The 20,657-nt window shown below is 44.6% G+C and overlaps 1 protein-coding gene across 4 annotated transcripts in view; it reads left to right on the forward strand.

Moving 5' to 3' along the window:
* LOC138251924 (long-chain-fatty-acid--CoA ligase ACSBG2-like) overlaps positions 1-20,657 on the forward strand; it is a 411,952-nt gene that overhangs the window by 386,109 nt on the left and 5,186 nt on the right. For all 4 annotated transcript variants that reach the window (XM_069205692.1, XM_069205693.1, XM_069205690.1 and 1 more), the window contains one exon: positions 4,892-5,138. In XM_069205692.1, the coding sequence (XP_069061793.1) occupies positions 4,892-5,138 (247 nt within the window). The remainder of the gene's footprint in view (positions 1-4,891; positions 5,139-20,657) is intronic.

Below are 20,657 nucleotides of genomic sequence, written 5' to 3' on the forward strand. Positions count from 1 at the left end.
ATCCGTCGTGCTTTGGATTGGTCTCTGACCCAGTCCAAGAAGCTCTATAGGTCCCTCAAAACACTAATGATGGGTCTTGGCATGGATGCCTTTCCCCTCACTGCATTGATGATGCAGTATATCTGGACTGCAGTATGCCAGTAGGATAGATACATCCCCCAAAACAGAGCTAGAGTCATGAATTGACAACCTAGATATGCCTCTGGTGAGCCAGACTTTACTACAAAAAAGCTTACACTGAAGAAGCTGACCGCCCGCGCCTCAACACGTAAGATCAACCTGAGTTCATATCCAGCCAATCCCTCCGAGGGGATTCTAGAAGAATTGATGCCTTCTGGAAGTGGCTGTTCTCCTCAGCCGGTCTAGTTCTTAGATCCCTTGAGGTGGTTGGCTTGCTCTGTCAGCACACACACCTTTTTGGGACATGGCGTTTTGCTTCATTATCAATGAGTCAGTCGTACCTAAGCCCCACGCAAGACTGCCAAGTCATTGGCGAAAGGGGTGCCCGTTCTAGACATCTGCATAAGCTTGTGTAACAGTTTTGCCTTGATAACCATGTCCAGTGGGCAAGTCACATCAAAAACTCAGTTCTGTAGAAGTTTTTGGTTTTAGTTCTCACCCCGAACCACACACCTATGGGAAGTACCGCTATGGTATTGGTTCTGAAGGTGAGGAATCGGCTGTTAGAAGTAATTATCAGAAGAGCAAGCTGTTTACCTTCTGTAATGGTCTTTCTGGTAGATACTCTAATAGTAGATTGTCCACTGCCCTCATCTCCGCATTCTGTGAAGTGGCCTTCTTAAAATCTAAAAGGTCCAGGTTAGACATTAAGCACATTCTCAGGCAACTTGTTGTAAGGGGCAGAAGGAGAAAGTTACAGGGAACTGATGTTGCGCATATATGCTCCGTCACTCGCAGAGCGGGGACTTTCAGTGGTGAGGCACACAGCTCCACCTACCAGCTTGCTGGAGAATTGCTGGTGCCCATTGATATTCTAATGGTAAGGAATTAGATGTTCGATAAAATAGCCACTAGAGAGAGCATTACTAAAGGTAAGGCACTTGTTCTAAGTGCACAGTTCGGCCTTATGAAAAATGTTGCAGTTGTGCCGTGCCTAATTTGTAATAAAATTAAAATAAGTGCCAGGGCTCTCGTCAGGAGGCCCTGGGGCTTGCACCATACATTGCCACCACCATACTGCAAATGATAGCAAAAACACAAGTGTCACTCCAAGTTTGACAATTCAGACTATTTCAGGCCCCCAAAGTTTTAAGAATGGCTTAAGCAGCAGGTTATAGTCTTTTTAATTAATAATTAACTGTTGTGGTCATCTCTATTAGCTAGACAGCGCCACCTTGTGGCAGACTGTCACAAGCATCAGTATTGACAAGTAAGTGCCAATGCGGAGCACTGGAAACCACCAGGTCAAATTAAGCACTACCATTGTGTGTGGCCTGGATAGAATCCACTAGAATATACCCAGTCGAGAGGCTGTGGTTCTGCTACATACCTTTAAATAAGGAACTACCCCCTATGCCCAGTAAGCTTTGTTAGACACATGTGGCTGATCCCAGGCTCATAGTAAATGCATGTAATTATTTCCTGAGTGATTTTTGCCTTTGAAATGAGGCTCTGGAGCGTCACGTCTGTGTTGGCCATCTTCGTCCACCCTGTGGAGACCTTGTCTGGTCTTAGCCTCTCAGATACTAATCCATTAAGACTGTAAAGACTCCTTTTGTGGTGGCAACCACCTTAGTGAGCTGGGACTTTCACCTAAAGAGCGTTGTGGTGTTCTACAAGGACACAGTTGTGCTTGGAGATGTGAGGGGAAAGTCAATTATACCAGCATTTCTTTAACTTTCTCAGTTTAGTGTGCTGCCCCATTCTGTGGCCTGTTCTTGACATCTTAAGACCCTGGATCGTACACAGTGGTGCATATGTAACAAACGCCACGCCTAGGCGCTAGATCCGTGATCTCATTCTATAGGTACACTCCTGGCGTACTGAACAGGCTGCAGTGTGTGCAGGTAAAGGACTTGCTGTTGCTTTGTCATATGAGATTGCGGAAGCCACTTCAGGTTTTTCGGCTCCTTTTATTGCCCATTGTTAAAATGGGGTCTTTGCTTGGCAGTCAGGTTACCCCCTGTCCAAGCAAGGACCCTCACTCTAGTCAGGGTAAGGGAGAATCACACAGTAAACCCCTGCTCACCCCCTTGTTAGCTTGGCACAAGTAGGCTTAACTTCAGAAGCAATGTGTAAAGTATTTGTACGAATACAGACAGTAATACAGTGAAAACACTACAAAATGGGCACCACAAAAGTTTCGAAAAATAGGTAATATTTATCTAAACGAAACAAAACCAAAAAGACAAAAATCCACCATACAGAAGTCAAGATATACATTTTCAAAAAAGTCTTAGTCCTTAAACAGTGAAAATACTGTTACACAAAGTACCTGGTTTTATTTTTGATGCAAGCCTCATGGGCAAGTGTACGTCCAAAAAGTCCGTGATGCATTGATTCCTTACTCGCAAGTGAGGCCGTGCGGCGTTTCCTTCTCCGGTCAGGTCGGTGATGTGGTGTTTTTCTCCCTCGCAAAAGAGCGATGCGTCTGTTTCCAGATGGGCACCTTGGAACCACACACAGTCAGTTTGACTTGGACTCCCAGGGACGATGCGTGGAAAATCCGGTTGCACAGTGTTAGAAAACTGCGCTGCGTGCTGTTTGCGTCATCAGCCTCCATAAGCGGGTGTTGGGTGTTGTTTCTCCAGCTGCCTTGCGTCGATCTCCCAGCTGCAATGAAGGTGGAGTGCCTATTTCAGCTGCGAAGTTGGCGGCGCGTTAGCAGGCACTTTACAGAAGGTGAGCAGTAAATTTCCCCGCACGGCGATCTGTGCATGGATTTTCAGTTCTTGTCTTCCAGCTTCACCGTTCAAGAGCCCAGGAACTGGATAGGGCACCACTTGGCAGGGCAGGAGTCTCAGCAGAGAGTACAGGTGCTGGCAGGGGAAGTCTTTGATGGCCTTGAGACTCCAACAGGAGGCAAGCTCAGATCAAGCCTTTGGAGAGTCTTTGCAAGCAGGAATGCACAACAAAGTCCGGTCTTTGTCCCTTTTCACAGGCAGAAGCAGCAACTGCAGGATAGCCCAACAAAGCACAGTCACAGGCAGGGGCAGCACTTCTCCTCAGCTCTTCTTGGCAGAGGTTCCTCTTGATTCCAGAAGTGATCTAATTTTCAGGGGTTTTGGGTCCACTACTTATACCCCTTTCTGCGTTTGAAGTAGGCAAACTTCAAAGGAAAGTCTATTTTAAAATCCTGCCTTGGCCAGGCCCCAGACACTCACCAGGGGGTTGGATACCGCATTGTGTGCGGGCAGGCACAACCCTTTCAAGTGTGAGTGACCACGCCTCCCCTCCCTCCTAGCACAAATGGCTCATCAGGATATGCAGGTTATATCCTAGATCCCTTTGTGTCCCTGTCTAGAGGAGAGGTGCAAACAGCCCAACTTTCAAACTGGCCCAGACAGGGAATCCACAGTCAGGCAGTCACAGAATGGTTTAAGCAAGAAAATGCCTAATTTCTAAAAGAAGCATTTTCAAACACACAATCTAACAACAAACCTTACTAAGAGGTGTATTTTTAAATTGAGTTCAGAGACCCTAAACTACAGATTTCTGTTCCCAAAGAGAATGTGCACTTTAATAATAATTAAAGGCAGCCCCCATGTTAACCTATGAGAGAGATGAAAACTGAATTTGGCAGTATTTCACTGTCTGAACATGTAAAACGTATTAGTTTGTACTACCTTAAACATACACTGCACCCTGCCCATGGGGCTAACTGGGACCTACCTTAGGGGTGCCTTACATGTAAGAAAAGAGAAGGTTTAGGCCTGGCAAGTGGGTACACTTGCCAAGTCGAATTGGCAGTATACAACTGCACACAGACACTGCAGTGTCAGGTCTGAGCCATGTTTACAGGGCTTCTTATGTGGGTGGCACAACCAGTGCTGCAGGCCCACTAGTAGCATTTGATTTACAGGCCCTGGGCACCTCTGGTGCACCTTACTAGGGACTTGCTAGTAAATCAGATATCATGGCACCAATCATGGCAAGCCAGTTACATACACATTTTATACAGACGCACTTGCACTGCATAGCAGTGGTAAAGTGCCCAGAGTAACAAAAACAGAGTCCCCCACACATCAGCAACCTGGGGAACAGAGGCATAAAGTTGGAGGAGACCACACCAAAGATGCCAAGTCTAACAAACATCAGTTGTTTTATAGTGTGCTTTATAGATCATGCACAATGATAGTTAAAGTTGGTGTTAACTAATTTGCTGACCTTGGAAAGATGAAAGGGTGAATATGCCTTTCTCTGTTACAAATGTGTAAATTGCAAATTGATGCGTGTTTTAGTGGCTAGCAGTCCACTCACTGAGCATCTTGGTAGTGACGGGCGAGTGTGCAGGAGCTTTTGAGGGGCGGTACATGACAAGCACAGCGCTTGCATGACTTTCTGTGCGAACACTGGGCTGGGATTGCTAGAGTAACGTGGGTTTGTGTTGCTTAAGGCTTAAAATGTTCTTTCAATTGTAGTAACGCGTTAGCAGAGCCAACATGTCTGGTTTTATTGCACCAGTGAAAGCGCATCTGTGCGCTAGTTTTCCGCGTTCATGCGTTAACTTCAGAACTATTGTCCTTGACGAGGTGTCATTCCCAGCAGGCTGTGCGGGGAGGGGAGCGCTGAATGTGTAGAAATGAGGTACCTTGAGCATTTGAGGACAGTAATGTAAGCAGAGGGTGGTGGGGTGAGGGTTGATATAAACCCATTTATTGCAGTAGAGAATGAACAAGGCCTCACCTGTGCTGATGTCTGTCTCCCCCAGTGTAAGGTGGATGCTGACACAGGGGACCCCAAAGATGAGCTGACCCCCGAGGCCGTCGAGTTCTGCCAGCGGCTGGGAAGCAGTGCCACCCGGGTGTCGGAGGTGGTGAGCGCCAAGGACCCCGCCGTCTACCAAGCCATCCAGGAAGGGCTGGAGAGGGTGAACCGGCGGGCCACTTCCAACGCGCAGCGGGTGCAAAAGTGGAGCGTCCTTGGCAGGGACTTCTCAGTGTCTGGAGGGGAGTTAGGTGAGTGCCAGGGACTGTGTGAGCTGGGGGGGGGGGAGCAGTCACGCGTGCCCCAGGCCTGCAGCTTCACCTGGAGGACAGACATCTTGAAGGGCCTAATCTGTGCCAGGATGAATGCTTGCGTGCCAGAAACCGTTCGTACACTGCCATCTACAAACCTTTGGTCTAATGTGCCATACAATGCGCCCTTGGTCACTGCGTGATATTCAGGTGGCATAAGAGATGCGTGACCACTCCGTGACCTTCAGACACCATAAGATGCCACCGTGGCCACTCTGACCTTTAGATGGCATAAGAGATGCGTGGCCACCTCGTGACCTTTTTGATGGTATAATAGTAAGGCTCCCATTTTCCGTTTTTACAGTTTTTTTGTTTTTTTGCAGATAATCTTGAACGTAAACTGTTCCTGTCTGAATTTTTTTTTTTTTTTAAATGGGGAAAATACTACTTGGTTCCTATTTAGTCCGTTTTTATACTCATCAGTTCCAAGCTAAAACCTAAACAGATAGATGGTGTGGGGAGTTGAAAAAACGGGAACAGTTTCCTTACTGAACAATACACGTTGACATCAATTTATAGTAATGCTAATATTTACCTGAGGATGTATTATTCTATATTTGACTGCTCAATTTGCTAAAACAGAACAGATGTCACCATACGTGTATGTTTATTAGTTAAATAGATGTGAAAATATACCATTTTACAACTTTATTTATTCAAGGAACACAAAGTAAATACTGATAAGAAAAATATGTAGAAATACAGACAAATGTTTTTTTTTTTAAGCCATAAAGCCGGGGGCCATATGTAAGATGCCATTGCTACTCCTTGACCTTCATATGGCTTAAGATGCCACCGTGGCTACTCCTTGACCTTTAGGTGGCATAAGATGTGTTTCCACAGCGTGACTTTCAGGTGGCATAAGATGCAGGTGTGGCCATTTTGCCTCCCTGTGAGGCAGAGAGCATCACAAATGCAGCTAATTTTTTTTTTTGTATATGTTTATTGAGAAGTACATGTCAATATACAAACTGTTAGAGAAACAATACATCAAATTATGGCCATATATGAAAAATATTATGAAATATTAACTTCTCAGATTTCTAAACACAAAAAAAAAACCATTATACATATATCAGTAAATGCAATATATGAGATTATTTATAAGGCATCCAACTGTGCATTAACTCTTAGAAGTAGACCTATAACAGAAAATCTGGAAAGAAAGAATTATGCAATATGTATTAAACCATATATTATAGGTTGTTAGAAGACAGTTGAGATAGTAATATCATACAAATCCACATATATAACATTTCAAATGGAGATATTCCTGCCAATTCAACAGTGTTGAATTGGTGAGCAGTAAGTCCTACTTAAAATAACAGTGTTAATGGGTGAGATGTCAATTGTCGTAATAACAGCATGACTCAAAACAATAATAAAAATGTCTTAAAGATAGGAGACAAAGAATGAGAAAACGTTTACGTGTGAATATTAATAGATTATGTATTAGCTAGAAAGGGTTTCCAAATTTGGATGAAAATCCCAACATTATCTTGCAATCTGTAAATCAGCTTTTCATATGATGCCATGTTATACATTTCAATAAGCCATTCATCATGTGTAGGACGTTGCGGTGTTCTCCAATGTCGTAATATACACATTTTTGCTACAGTGAGTGCAATAGCAATCAATCGTCTTGTATGGTTTGTTAGATTTGGGAGATCAGTAACATCATGTAATATAACCATTTTTTCTGTTAAAGGAATGGGCACATGTATAGCTCTGTGTATAGAGGAAGTTATAGAAGACCAGTATTCTGTCAAAACTGGACATCGAAATTAAATGTGTAGGATATCAGTCCTCATGAGGACACCTCCAACAGGTATAATGGTGTTGTAATCCTTCTGCCTTGAGTTTTTGTGGTGACCAGTATCAATCAATCAATCACATTTATAAAGCGCGCTACTCACCCATAAGGGTCTCAAGGCGCTGGGGGGGAGGGGGTCAGTGCTCGAAGAGCCAGGTCTTGAGCTGCCTTCTGAAGGGGAGGTGTTCGGGTATGGCGCGAAGGTGACTGGGCAGGGAGTTCCAGGTCTTCGCTGCCAGAAAAGAGAAGGATTTTCCTCCGGCGGTGGTTTTGCGGATGCGGGGAACGGCTGCCAAGGCCTGACCGGTGGAGCGCAGAGTGCGCGGAGGAGTGTAGAAGGAGACGCGGGAGTTAATGAGTTTGGGTCCGAGGTTGTAGAGGGCTTTGTGTGCGTGGGTGAAGTACCAATTATGAAGAATTTTGAATAGAGTAAATTTCATTCTTGCCTCTCTGATTCCTTTATCCATGTTCATAACATCCGTCCAGTCCTCATTGGAATACGCTACATTAAGTAATCCTTGCCATTTGACGTGGAGTTGTGCTAGTAATGGTGATGAATGTAGTTTATGCACAATGAGATTATAAAATCCAGAGACCGCTCCTTTCAATTTCCCCCAAGTTTTTAAGTATTGTATGACTGGTGAATCCTCAGGTATCCTCGGAAATGGTCCTAGTCTACTAAGTAGAGCTTGTTTCAGTTGTAAGTATTTCCCCTTTTGAGAGCTAGGGAGTTGAAATTCTATCTGAAGCATCGTAAAGGTTTTAAGCTCGCCTTCTAAAGTGAATAAATGATCCAGCATTAGAATACCCGCTCTCTCCCATGTATCCCAGGAAATTGTCTGTTTCCCTATTCTAATATCAGTGTTATGCCATATGGGAGCCTTATTATGTAGCCTTGGATTACTCTTAAGGAGTTTGTGGGAGTGTATCCAAATCTTAAGCATAGAATGAATAATAGGGTTAGAACTTTATTAAGAAGGCGATTTATGAGGATAAAACATTTGCAAACCGAAAGATACCTGTAAAGATTGCTTTTCAATAAGAACCCATAGTGGGGGGTCATCCTGTATTGGCCAAAGATAAACCAATTGAGATAAATGGAGGGCTGTATAGTAATGTTCAATGCATGGTAAACTAAGGCCACCAGATCGCCTGTGAGCAATCAGTTTGGAGATTTTGAGTCTAGGTCTCAGATCCCCAAATAAAGGTTTTAATACCTTTGTTAATGTCTCGCAGTATTGATATTTTAACTGTCAAAGGTAACATACCTAAAACGTATGTGAAACGAGGCACTATAATCATTTTCACTGCCTGGACTCTACCCCAAAAGGACAGGTTAAGATGGGACCATTTTTCATATTCTGACTTCGTTTTAGCAATGAGTGGATCTAAGTTATCTTGAATCATACGTTCTAAACCAGTGTTGATATAAATACCTAGCTATTTCAGGCGATGCGCTTTCCATTGAAAATTGTAGCCTAAGATAGCTGCTTTTGTTGTGCCCCGGGACAATGGGAGAGCTTCACTCTTATTCCAATTGACTTTGTATCCAGAAATGTTTGAGAAGTGAGAAATAGTAGACATGAGTGCCGAGAGTGAAGTAGGTAGATCTAGAAGTGTGAGTAATATGTCGTCCGCGTATAGACGTAGTTTTGAGATGCCTGCTGGTGTAGGAATGCCTGCTATTTGTGAACACTGTCTTATTGCTGCAGCCAGTGGTTCAAGTGCAAGAAGAAATAAGAGGGGTGATAAAGGGCAACCCTGGCGGGTCCCTCTTTGCACTAAAAAGGTTTTTGAAAGGAAACCCCCACAATTCACTTGTGCAGATGGTGTCTTGTATAACCATTTAACCTTCGAGATAAAATCATCACCTAATCCCAACCTATGCAATGTACGGAACATATAGCTCCATTCAATGCGGTCAAAGGCCTTCTTTGCATCTAAGGATAATGCTACTCTGTCTTCTCCAGCATCCTTGGAAAACCAAAGTATGTGAACCAAAGTGCGGAGATGGCTACGAGAGTTTCTGCCTGGCATGAATCCAACTTGAGAATTATGTATGAGTTTAGCGATAACTTGTTTGAGTCTTTTGGCAAGAATGGTGGCTAATAGCTTTGAATCTGTATTCAGAAGAGAAATCGGACGATAGTTACTGCAGTATAATGGATCTTTCTCAGGTTTGGGAAGGACAGTTATGATAGCTTTATTTGAGTGAGGAGAGACTACCAGTTTTCTCTGCTTCTTTATAAACCTCATAAAGGGCATCTATTGTTTCTGGTTTTACCCAACAGTAAAATTCCCCAGGAAAACCATCTTCTCCCGGTGCTTTATTGTATGGGAGACTGGAGATTGCTTGCGCAATTTCATCCTTTGTTGTTTCGCCAGTCAGTATGAGCCGGTCCTGTTCATGGAGACAGGGGGAGTGTTATTTTATCAAAGAATTCCTGTTCTTTGAGGAGGTCCTCATCAACTTCTGAACTATATAAGTTGGTATAATAATCTGCAAACGTATTAGCGATTGCTTGAGTCTGTTATTAGTTTACCCTCAGGGTTATATATAGCTGGAATAGCTGTCATAGCTACTCGCTGATTTAATCGTGCCGCTAGTAAACGGCCTGCTTTTTCTCCTTGTTCATAATTGCAAGCCTTAAGTCTATATAGCATATATTCTGCTTTGGAAGTATATAGTGTATTAAATTCCATCTTAGCTTTTTCCAATCTGCATCTGGAAGCTTCAGTTGGATTACTAAAATGAGTATGTCTCAGTGTTTTGATATCATTTTCCAAAATGGCCTGTTCTATTCTGCGTTTATTTGTTATGGCAGAATCCCTCATAATTTGCCCCCGAATAGTGGCTTTTGCAGCTGCCCATAAGATTTGTGGAGAAGAAACTGATCCTTTGTTATCTTTCATATAAGTAGTCAAATGTGATTGTAATTGTGACTTTTCTGCCGGTAGTTTGTAGCGCGATATGTGTAATCGCCATGGCTTCCTACAAGGGCGTTTCAGACCCCAATCAAGCTGGAGACTGATGGGAGCGTAATCTAAAATATCACAATCTAGTACTTGTGGTGTAATAGAATGTGAAATAAGGAAGTAATCTATTCTAGAATGGGAATTGTTAGACCTGACAGCCTTAGGGTAGTCACCCCTAACTTTTTGCCTGCCTCCCTCCACTTTTTGGACACTGTTTTTGCTGGTTTATAGACTCTGCGCACTTTACCCCTGCTAACCAGGGCTAAAGTGCATATGCTCTCTCCCCTAAAACATGGTAACCTGGAATCATACCTGATTGGACTATTAATTTACTTATAAGTCCCTAGTAAGGTGCACTCTATGTGCATAGGGCTGGTAAATTAAATGCTACTAGTGGGCCAGCAGCACTGGTTGTGCCACCCACTTAAGTAGCCCCTTCTCCTGGTCTCAGGCCTGCCATTGCAAGGCCTGTGTGTGCAGTTTCACTGCCACATCGACCTGGCATTTAAAAGTTCTTGCCAAGCCTAGAACTCCCCTTTTTCTACATATGTCACCCTTAATATGTGCCCTAGGTAACCCCTAGGGCAGGGTGCTGTGTAGGTAAAAGGCATGACATGTACCTGGGTAGTTATATGTCCTGGTAGTGTAAAACTCCTAAATTCGTTTTCACACTACTGTGAGGCCTGCTCCCTTCATAGGCTAACATTGGGGCTGCCCTCATACACTGTTGAAGTGGCAGCTGCTGATCTGAAAGGAGCGGGAAGGTCATATTTAGTATGGCCAGAATGGTAATACAAAATCCTACTGACTGGTGAAGTCGGATTTAATATTACTATTCTAGAAATGCCACTTTTAGAAAGTGAGCATTTCTTTGCACTTAAATCCTTCTGTGCCTTACAATCCACGTCTGGCTGGGCTTGGTTGACAGCTCCTTGTGCATTCACTCAGACACACCCCAAACACAGGGTACTCAGCCTCACTTGCATACATCTGCATTTTGAATGGGTCTTCCTGGGCTGGGAGGGTGGAGGGCCTGCTCTCACACAAAGGACTGCCACACCCCCTACTGGGACCCTGGCAGACAGGATTGAACTGAAAGGGGACCTGGTGCACTTCTTAGCCACTCTTTGAAGTCTCCCCAACTTCAAAGGCACATTTGGGTATAAAACAGGGCCTCTGCCCTACCTCATCAGACACTTGCTGGAGAAGAAACCTGAACCAGAAACTACATCCTGCCAAGAACAACTGCCTGGCTGCTCAAAGGACTCACCTGCCTGCTTTCTACAAAAGACTGCTGCCTTGCTGTTGCCCTGCTGCCTTGCTGAACTCTTGTCTGGCTGTGAAAGTGCTCTCCAAGGGCTTGGATAGAGCTTGCCTCCTGTTCCTTGAAGTCTCAGGACCAAAAAGACTTCTCTCTTTTACTTGGACGCTCCGTGCACCGAAAATTTCGACGCACAGCTTGTTTCGCGGCGAGAAAAACGCCGCACTCCGACGCTGATCGACGCGACGCTCTTGGGACGATCGAAGGTCCAACGCACGGCCTCGCAAGGACAACGCCGCCCGACCTCTAGAGGAGAAATCGACGCGACGCCTGCCGTGAGATCGTAATTTCAACGCGCAGCCCCGCAGATCGAAGTCTAGAGGAGAAATCGACGCGACGCCTGCCGTGAGATCGTAATTTCGACGCGCAGCCCCGCAGACCGGCGCGCAGCCGGAGAACAAGCAGGAAAATCCAAGCACAGTCCCGGGACATCTGGTAATCCCCGCGATCCACAGAAAGAGACTGTCTGCGTGCCGGAAAACGACGCCCGACTTCCCCGCGTGGAAAATAACGACGCAAGTCCGTGTGTGCTGGGGAGAAATCGACGCACGCACCCTTTTTCCACGCACCTCTTCTCTTGTGGAGATTTTTCCACGCTAAACCAGGTACTTGTGCTTGAAAGAGACTTTGTTTATATTCTAAAGACTTAAGACACTTTATATCACTTTTCAGTGATATCTCTACAATTTCCCATTGCAACTTAATTCTTTTTGACCTACAATTATCCTGATAAATATTATATATTTTTCTAAACACTGTGTGGTGTATTTTTGTGGTGCTATATGGTGGTATTGTATGATTTATTGCACAAATACTTTACACATTGCCTTCTAAGTTAAGCCTGACTGCTCGTGCCAAGCTACCAGAGGGTGGGCACAGGATAATCTTGGATTGTGTGTGACTTACCCTGACTAGAGTGAGGGCTTTTGCTTGGACAGGGGGTAACCTGACTGCCAACCAAAAACCCCATTTCTAACAGGAATCATGTACTGTCGAGTGATATGTAAACCCCTTATCTGATGGATGTAGTAACCGCCAGATATCGATCAAACCATGATCTTCTCTGATGTCTCCCAGTATGGCTCTATCTCTACCATGAGTTGTGTCCAGGGGGACCGGTTCTGTCTAAGATCACATCTGGCGCAAGATTCCAATTGCCTCCCAAAACTATTCTGGAAATTCCTATTTCTGTTAGAATTGTATTTAGATGAAGGAAAAAGGGGGCTTTAGTCCCAACAGGGGCATAAATGGAACCCACTCCTAATATATTGTTACCAACTTTAACCTTCGCTAAAACAAATCTACCATCCTCATCTGACCTTGACTGAAGTATTTGGCGTTGCAGTGTTTTCCGTATTAGAATGGCTACACCACTTTTTCTAGTAGTAGTGTGGGATGTAGCATCTCTTCATATGTGAGAAGGTGATTTGCAGCTGTAAAGAATCTGGCCTACCCAATCTCTTTTTAATTTTTCTGATTCTATATCAGATAGATGAGTCTCCTGGATGAGACCAATGTCAGTATGTTTGGAGGCTATATAGGAAATTACATTAAAAGGAAGAAAATTATTAGTAAAGCCATTGACATTGAGAGAGACAATTTGCATAGGACTTGTTGTCATGATGATGACTAAAAATGTTAGAGTATATTTGTACTGTGTGAAACAGTCAAAATGCTAAAAAAGGGAAAAGGAAGTAGATAAATTATATGGTAATGTGATAATGAGAACTTACTGGAGGGGAAAAAAAAAAATAACTATCTGGATTATAGTAAACCTGAAACCAATATGTGGAACTATAATCATAAAATATTATTAACACTAAACTCTAAATGGTGTAAGTACACCGTTCTAAGTGCTAGAATGTAAAAGAACACTGCAAATCAAATATGTATCTTTCGTCGGTGGGTCTAAACCTCAATTCGAAACCCAGACTCTGGAGGGGAGGAAAGGAAAACCACTCATGGTAATAGATTATCAGAAAAACCACTCCATGGAGTTATAAAATCTATCCAAGAGAAAATCTGCAAATACAGTAGGAAATGTACATGGTTATTGAACAGCAATATTCGAGGATAGGAAATAAATCATATCCATCAGAATTAATAACTGGAGTAAAACAGTAATAACATTATATTAATACATAGCATGTATAAATATACTCATCTAGCTGGAAGAAGTGATAGTGGAAGGTTGAGCATCAGTTACTTTATTAAAAGACGTGGGTGACTTTAGAGGTGATCTCGATTTGTCTCTGGGATTTTCCTGTGTGAGTGACTTTACGCAGTGGACTGCTTTGTCTCTGTCAAACTGTTTCTTAAAGGTACGGACGTGTAATCTACTGGTGCAATGGCTTTGTGGATCTTTCTGTAATTGAAGCGGACTATTCATAGATGTTTTGTCCAGTGGCGTTGAGTCCATATGTTGGTATTCCAAACTGTCCAGGAAGCATACCAGATCCTCAGGTTCTGTGTAATCCCTTGAGTTCCCATCCATTGTGATCCACATTGTGGCAGGTTCTAAAAGACCATATTTGATATCCCATTTGCGAAGTCTTGGCCTAAGTTGCAGGAACGCTTTTCATCTGGCATTGGTTTCAGTGGAGAAGTCTGCAGCAATAAATACTTTATGGCCTTCCTAGTCATACGGACCATGTTTACGAGCAGCTGTTAATATTTGGCGGACCTGTTCATGACAAAAGAGGCATGCTATAATCGATCTAGGTCTAGATTCAAGAGTTGGAGTTGAAGTTCTTGATCGAATTCTGTGAGCTCTCTGCAACTCAAGGGGATGCTCAAAAGATATGTTCAGTAGCCGCGGTATTAACGTTAGTAGCAAGTTCTTCACATCATTATTGACTTCCATTTTTTCTGGAATTCCATAAAAACAAATGTTATTTCTTCGGGCCCTGTCTTCCAAATCTATAACTTTTTGTTTTAGGTGCCAGATATCCGGACCCAAATACTCTGCATTATCTAATTTATCTTCCAAAAAAGTGGTTCTTTGATCTAAAATTTCCACTTTGGTATGAAAAGAGTTTAGATCCATCCATATGGTCTTCATTTCTGTTGCGAGATCTGAAATTTTTACATCCATAGATACCAATCTTTGCCCCACGGCAGAGATCTCTTTTAAAATAAGGTCCATAGAAGCAATGTCTTGTGGGACAATAGTAGATGTGCCTGGAGGTACAGTGTTCCCTACTATTTGTGTAAACAAAGGCTTTCTATTAGATTTGCCACTGGCCATACTGTTATATTTTAATGTTAGAGAAGACAATAAATAAGTACAGCTTAGTAATATGATATCCAATTGACTCACAAAGTAGGTAGATATTAACACTGTAAATGGTGACCGACATCTGGGATTTTAAAATTATGGCTATATGTTTTCAAGCGGGTGTCGCTGAGAAACAGTGCATCAGAAATGTTGTACAGTTTTCGCCTGCCTACCCAAATTCACTTTACCCCCTCTGCTGATAGGAATTACGGCGTTTATTTAATTTCGTAATAGTCTGAATTGTCAAATTTTGAAAAATATATCAGAAGTGAAAGTTTATATGCTTCTCATACAGCTGCCTTTTGACATTCAAGGAAAGGAATTTCACATATCTCTTTAGAAACTGTCTGTGTTTCCTGATAGAATGAGTAATTTTCACAAACTCTCTCAGCTGTAGGAATGGTGTACAACACTCACTTGCCAAACTGTAGTTACGCCACACACCTGTAGACAAGAAATTCCTGCGCTTACATAATCACGTAATGAATCCTGAACAGTTAAGTGAAGAGAAATACCTCAGAGTTGAGACTTGTCAGAGGCTTCTCTTACAGCAGCCTTTTCACTTACCTCACCAGCAGCTGGCTGTGTTTCCTGACAGAATTAGTCTTTGCCACAGACTTCTATAATTTTAAAAAATAATGACTGAATGCTTTCAGACAGGTGTCCCTGAGAATCAGTGCATCAGAAATAGCTCACATATTTTGCCTGCCTATCCAAATTCGCTTTACACCCTCTGCTGATAGGAATTCCAGCATTTACTTAATTGCGTAGCAGACTCTAAACTGTCAAATGAAGAGAAATACCTCAGAAGTGAAAGTCCATATGTTTCCCCTACAGCAGCCTTTCAACTTTCAAGAAAGGGAATTCCACTTATCTGTTAAGAAACTAGCTGTATTTCCTGACAGAATGAGTAACTTTCACAGACTCTCTCAGCTGCACAAATGGTGTACAACACTCAATTTCCTAACTGCATTTGCTCCACACACTGGGCTGACGAGAAAATCCTGTGCTCACACATTCAGGTAATGGAGTCTGACCAGTGAAGTGAAGAGAAAATACCTCAGAGTTGAGACTTGTCAGAGGCTTCCCTGTGCTGTGTGGAGAGTTCTTGGTTTTGATGGGTAGGCTGTCGCCACTGTCAGTGTCATGGACACACAAAGTGGTGAGTCCACGGAGAACAGACCAGCAAACTGCCCCAATGCCTGCTTGCAGTCTGTGCTGTTGGACTGTCAATGTGGGAGATAGTACAACTCCCTCCACTGACCCACCTTGACCATTAGGGTAGAGAAGGTATGGCAGTGGCTCAGTTTCCTCTTCATCAATACCATCTGCATGGTCATGTTGACCCTGTCTTGGTGGGGTTTCATCCTATTGACATGCAGGACCCTGTGAGGGTTCCTGGGGGTGTTAAAGCCTACCAAGTAGGTAACTTCACCCTTCTTCTCTAGGATTGGATAGGGCCCAGTCCACTTGTCCTGGTGGGCACTTGGAGCCACAGGCTCCAGCACCCACACCAATTGTCCTAGTTTGAACTCTGATATAGTAGTCTTCTGGTCATACCAGAGCTTCATCAGCTCTTGGCTGGCCTCCAAGTTTGTTTGCTTTGTACATGTATTATCATGTGAGATATCAGGGCTAGTACATAGTCCAGCACATTGTCCTTAACTTCCTTGAGGCTTTTGGGCCTCTTACAGATTGCCCAAACAGTCCAAGAGGACTAAAGCCAACCTCATTTTGTGGAACCTCCATATAGGCAAACAGTAAGCATGGCAAGAGTATCCCATCAACTCCTGAGTTTGTCAAACAAACCATTGAGAATGCCCTTCAGGGTCTTATTGAACCTTTCTGCCAGACTATTAGTCTGGGGGTGATATGGGGTAGTGAACTTGTAGGTAACACCATATTCTTCCCACATCGTCTTCAGATGGACATGAAATTTGAGCCCCTATCTGAAACAACCACCTTGGGAAACCCGCTCTGGTGAACACACCAAGTAAGGCCCTAGCCACTGAAAGAGCAGAAATTGTCCTGAGGGGAATTGCTTCAGGGTACTTTGTGGCATGGTCCACTATCACCAAGACATACCTGTACACTGATGCAGTTGTTGGGTACAGGGGACCAACAATGTCTACCCCCACCCTCTCAAAGGGAGTCCCAACCACTGGCAGTGGTATCAAGGGAGCCTTTGGTTTGCCCCCTCTTGACAGGTTGCAATGGGGCTGCAATACTCCTTCACTTTGGCAGACATATTGGGCCAAAAAAAGGGGTTCACCAAGCAGTTCTAAGTCTTATTCTGCCCCGAATGACCTGCCAAGGGGATGTCATGGCTCAGTGAGGAGGAATGCTCTACTTTTGAGGGACCGCCAACCTCCTAGTGGCTCCCTTCTTGAGGTCTCTGGCCTCAATGTGTAGGACTCCCTTATCCCAGTAAACTTTATGGCATCCACTAACATAACCCTCCTCTTGCCTAACTATAGTTTGCACCAGGCTCTCTAGAGTAGGACACTTTGTTCCTGGCAAAACTCCTCTCTGGGGGCTTTACCAGCTCCTATCAATTCTACCAAGTCAAGCAGATCATGCAGGGGTGGAATACCACCCTTACAGATCCTCTTGTAACTTCTGGAGTTCTCTGGGTTGGCTCACCAGACCCAGTGCCCTTTCTCTTGTCATTGGATACTTGGCCCATTATTCCAGAGTCCAAGTGTCCAGCCTTAACCTGCTGAGCAGCATGTAACCTAATCACTGCACATACCCACCTCCACCCCTGACCAGTCAGAAGTTTCAAGATCATTTCCCAGTAGACAATCCACTGGGAGTGCAGGAGACACAGCTTCCAGCTTAGAGCCTGTCTCAGCTCCCCATTCCAAACTCACCATTGCCATGGGATGGAGTTTGGGTCTGCTGTCTGCATAGTTTACCTGGTGGTACACACATGTGGTGAAACCAGCTTCTCTGTGACTAGTCACACTGGCTCTTGTTTCTCTAAGGGCCTCAACATCAGTTCAATTGATTTTTAGGCTTCTGCCTATACCTCTGTTAGAAATGGGGTCTCTAGTTGACAGTTTACATCCTGTCCAAGTATGGACCCTCACTCTAGTCAGGGAGATTCATAGCTCGGATGCCCCCCGCCCCCCACTCCCTCAGTAGCTTGGCACAAGTAGTCACAAGTGCCACCCAAAAGCATGACCGCTTCCTCAAAGGGTGCCACTTTCTTGTACCGTAAAGTACTGCACTTTAAAATTCCAAGATGGAAGATTTTCTTCCAGAGGGGCAAGACCTGGTTAAACCAACCTACCTGTGTGGCTATTCCATTAACACTCCCCCTTTTGGACTTCTGCAAATTCATTCCCTGGGTCTGCTGCCCATCTCTGGGGTACAGGGTGAGAGAGCAGGCCTGGCTGGCATTTGTTTGTCCTTCCTTTGAAGCACAGTTTCATTTACGCAGTCCCCTTCCTGTCCTAAGCATCTGCCAACCTCTCCCCATCAGGCATTTATCACCTCATCAAAGGAGCCTGGCTAATCCTGATGAGGCTGATCAGTCAGAGACCGCTAGGAGGCTGGAATTTGGCTTACAGAAACAAGTCTTATAACTTATTTTCTGTATGTTATGATAAATTTAACAGTGGAAAGTTATTTGGTTTATCGTTACCATTCTTTTGAGTCTTCATGACCCATTTAGCTCTTTCCTAGCAATACTAATGCTTATGCAAAATAATCCCATTTTAACCTATGGAGATAAGTATCTATGAGGAAAAAATGGAAGGTGCAGTTTTTCACTCGCAGGGGCACATACAACATATTTTATGTCACTGCTGATAGTTACATGGCATCCCACTCCTGGGGCACTTAGGGGGGAGACCTTAGGGGTGATGTATATGTACAAATAAGGACTAATATCAGTTTTGAAGTACCTTTAATTCCAAAGTCGAATTTGCACACATTTGACGTTTTAAAGACAGTCTGCAAGGCAGAGCTGCCTTTAAAAAATGACTGCATGCAACACAGCAGTGCACACTCTAGGGCAGGGAATCTATCGGGCCACTAAACCTCCCAGCCCCATTATACACCAGGGACTTGTAGGTAGTTTTAATCGCCCTTGCCCTATTATTAACTAGGTGTAGGAGGCTGGACTGGCTTATAGTGAGTACCAAGGGGTACTTGCACCTTGCACCAGGCCCAGTTATCCCTTATTAGTGTATAGGGTGTCTAGCAGCTTAGGCTGATAGATAATGGTAGCTTAGCAGAGCAGCTCAGGCTGAACTAGGAGACGTGTGAAGCTACTACAGTACCACTTAGTGTCATATGCACAATATCATAAGAAAACACAATACACAGTTATACTAAAAATAAAGGTACTTTATTTTTATGACAATATGCCAAAGTATCTTAGAGTGTACCCTCAGTGAGAGGATAGGAAATATACACAAGATATATATACACAATAGCAAAAATATGCAGTATAGTCTTAGAAAACAGTGCAAACAATGTGTAGTTACAATAGGATGCAATGGGGAAACATAGGGATAGGGGCAACACAAACCATATACTCAAAGTGGAATGCGAACCACGAATGGACCCCAAACCTATGTGACCTTGTAGAGGGTCGCTGGGACTATTAGAAAATAGTGAGAGTTAGAAAAATAACCCTCCCCAAGACCCTGAAAAGTGAGTGCAAAGTGCACTAAAGTTCCCCTAAGGACAAAATAGTCGTGTTAGAGGGAAAATGCAAGGAAAACACAAATCAGCAATGCAACAACGATGGATTCCTGACTGAGGATACCTGTGGAACAAGGGGACCAAGTCCAAAAGTCACAAGCAGCTCGGAGATGGGCAGATGCCCAAGAAATGCCAGCGGTTGGTGCAAAGAAGCTCTTACTAGGCTGAAGAACTGTGAATACTGCAGGAACGACAAGGGCTAGAGACTTCCCCTTTGGAGGATGGATCCCCCACGCCTTGGAGAGTCGTGCAGAAGTGTTTTCCCGCCGGATGGACGCCAACAAGCCTTGCTACACGCAAATCGTGCGTTTGGCGTTTTTGGACGCTGCTGGGGCCCAGGAGGGACCAGGAGGTCGCAAATTGGACCTGCAGAGAGAGGGGACGTCGAGCAAGACAAAGAGCCCTCACTGAAGCAGGTAGCACCCGGAGAAGTGCCAGAAACAGGCACTACGAGGATGCGTGAAACGGTGCTCGCCGAAGTTGCACAAAGGAGTCCCACGTCGCCGGAGACCAACTTAGAAAGTCGTGCAATGCAGGTTAGAGTGCCGTGGACCCAGGCTTGGCTGTGCACAAAGGATTTCCGCCGGAAGTGCACAGGGGCCGGAGTAGCTGCAAAGTCGCGGTTCCCAGCAATGCAGCCCAGCGAGGTGAGGCAAGGACTTACCTCCACCAAACTTGGGCTGAAGAGTCACTGGACTGTGGGGGTCACTTGGACAGCGTCGCTGGATTCGAGGGACCTCGCTCGTCGTGCTGAGAGGAGACCCAAGGGACCGGTATTGCAGCTTTTTGGTGCCTGCGGTTGCAGGGGGAAGATTCCGTCGACCCACGGGAGATTTCTTCGGAGCTTCTGGTGCAGAGAGGAGGCAGGCTACCCCCACAGCATGCACAAGCAGGAAAACAGTCGAGAAGGCGGCAGGATCAGCGTTACAGAGTTGCAGTAGTCGTCTTTGCTACTATGTTGCAGGTTTGCAGGCTTCCAGCGCGGTCAGCGGTCGTTTCCTTATCAGAAGGTGAAGAGAGAGATGCAGAGGAACTCGGCTGAGCTCATGCATTCGTTATCTAAAGTTTCCCCAGAGACAGAGACCCTAAATAGCCAGAAAAGAGGGTTTGGCTACCTAGGAGAGAGGAAAGGCTACTAACACCTGAAGGAGCCTATCACAAGGAGTCTCTGACGTCACCTGGTGGCACTGGCCACTCAGAGCAGTCCAGTGTGCCAGCAGCACCTCTGTTTCCAAGATGGCAGAGGTCTGGAGCACACTGGAGGAGCTCTGGACACCTCCCAGGGGAGGTGCAGGTCAGGGGAGTGGTCACTCCCCTTTCCTTTGTCCAGTTTCGCGCCAGAGCAGGGGCTAAGGG

Source organism: Pleurodeles waltl, chromosome 1_2, assembly GCF_031143425.1.
Source record: "Pleurodeles waltl isolate 20211129_DDA chromosome 1_2, aPleWal1.hap1.20221129, whole genome shotgun sequence".
In the NCBI taxonomy this organism is placed as follows: domain Eukaryota; kingdom Metazoa; phylum Chordata; class Amphibia; order Caudata; family Salamandridae; genus Pleurodeles; species Pleurodeles waltl.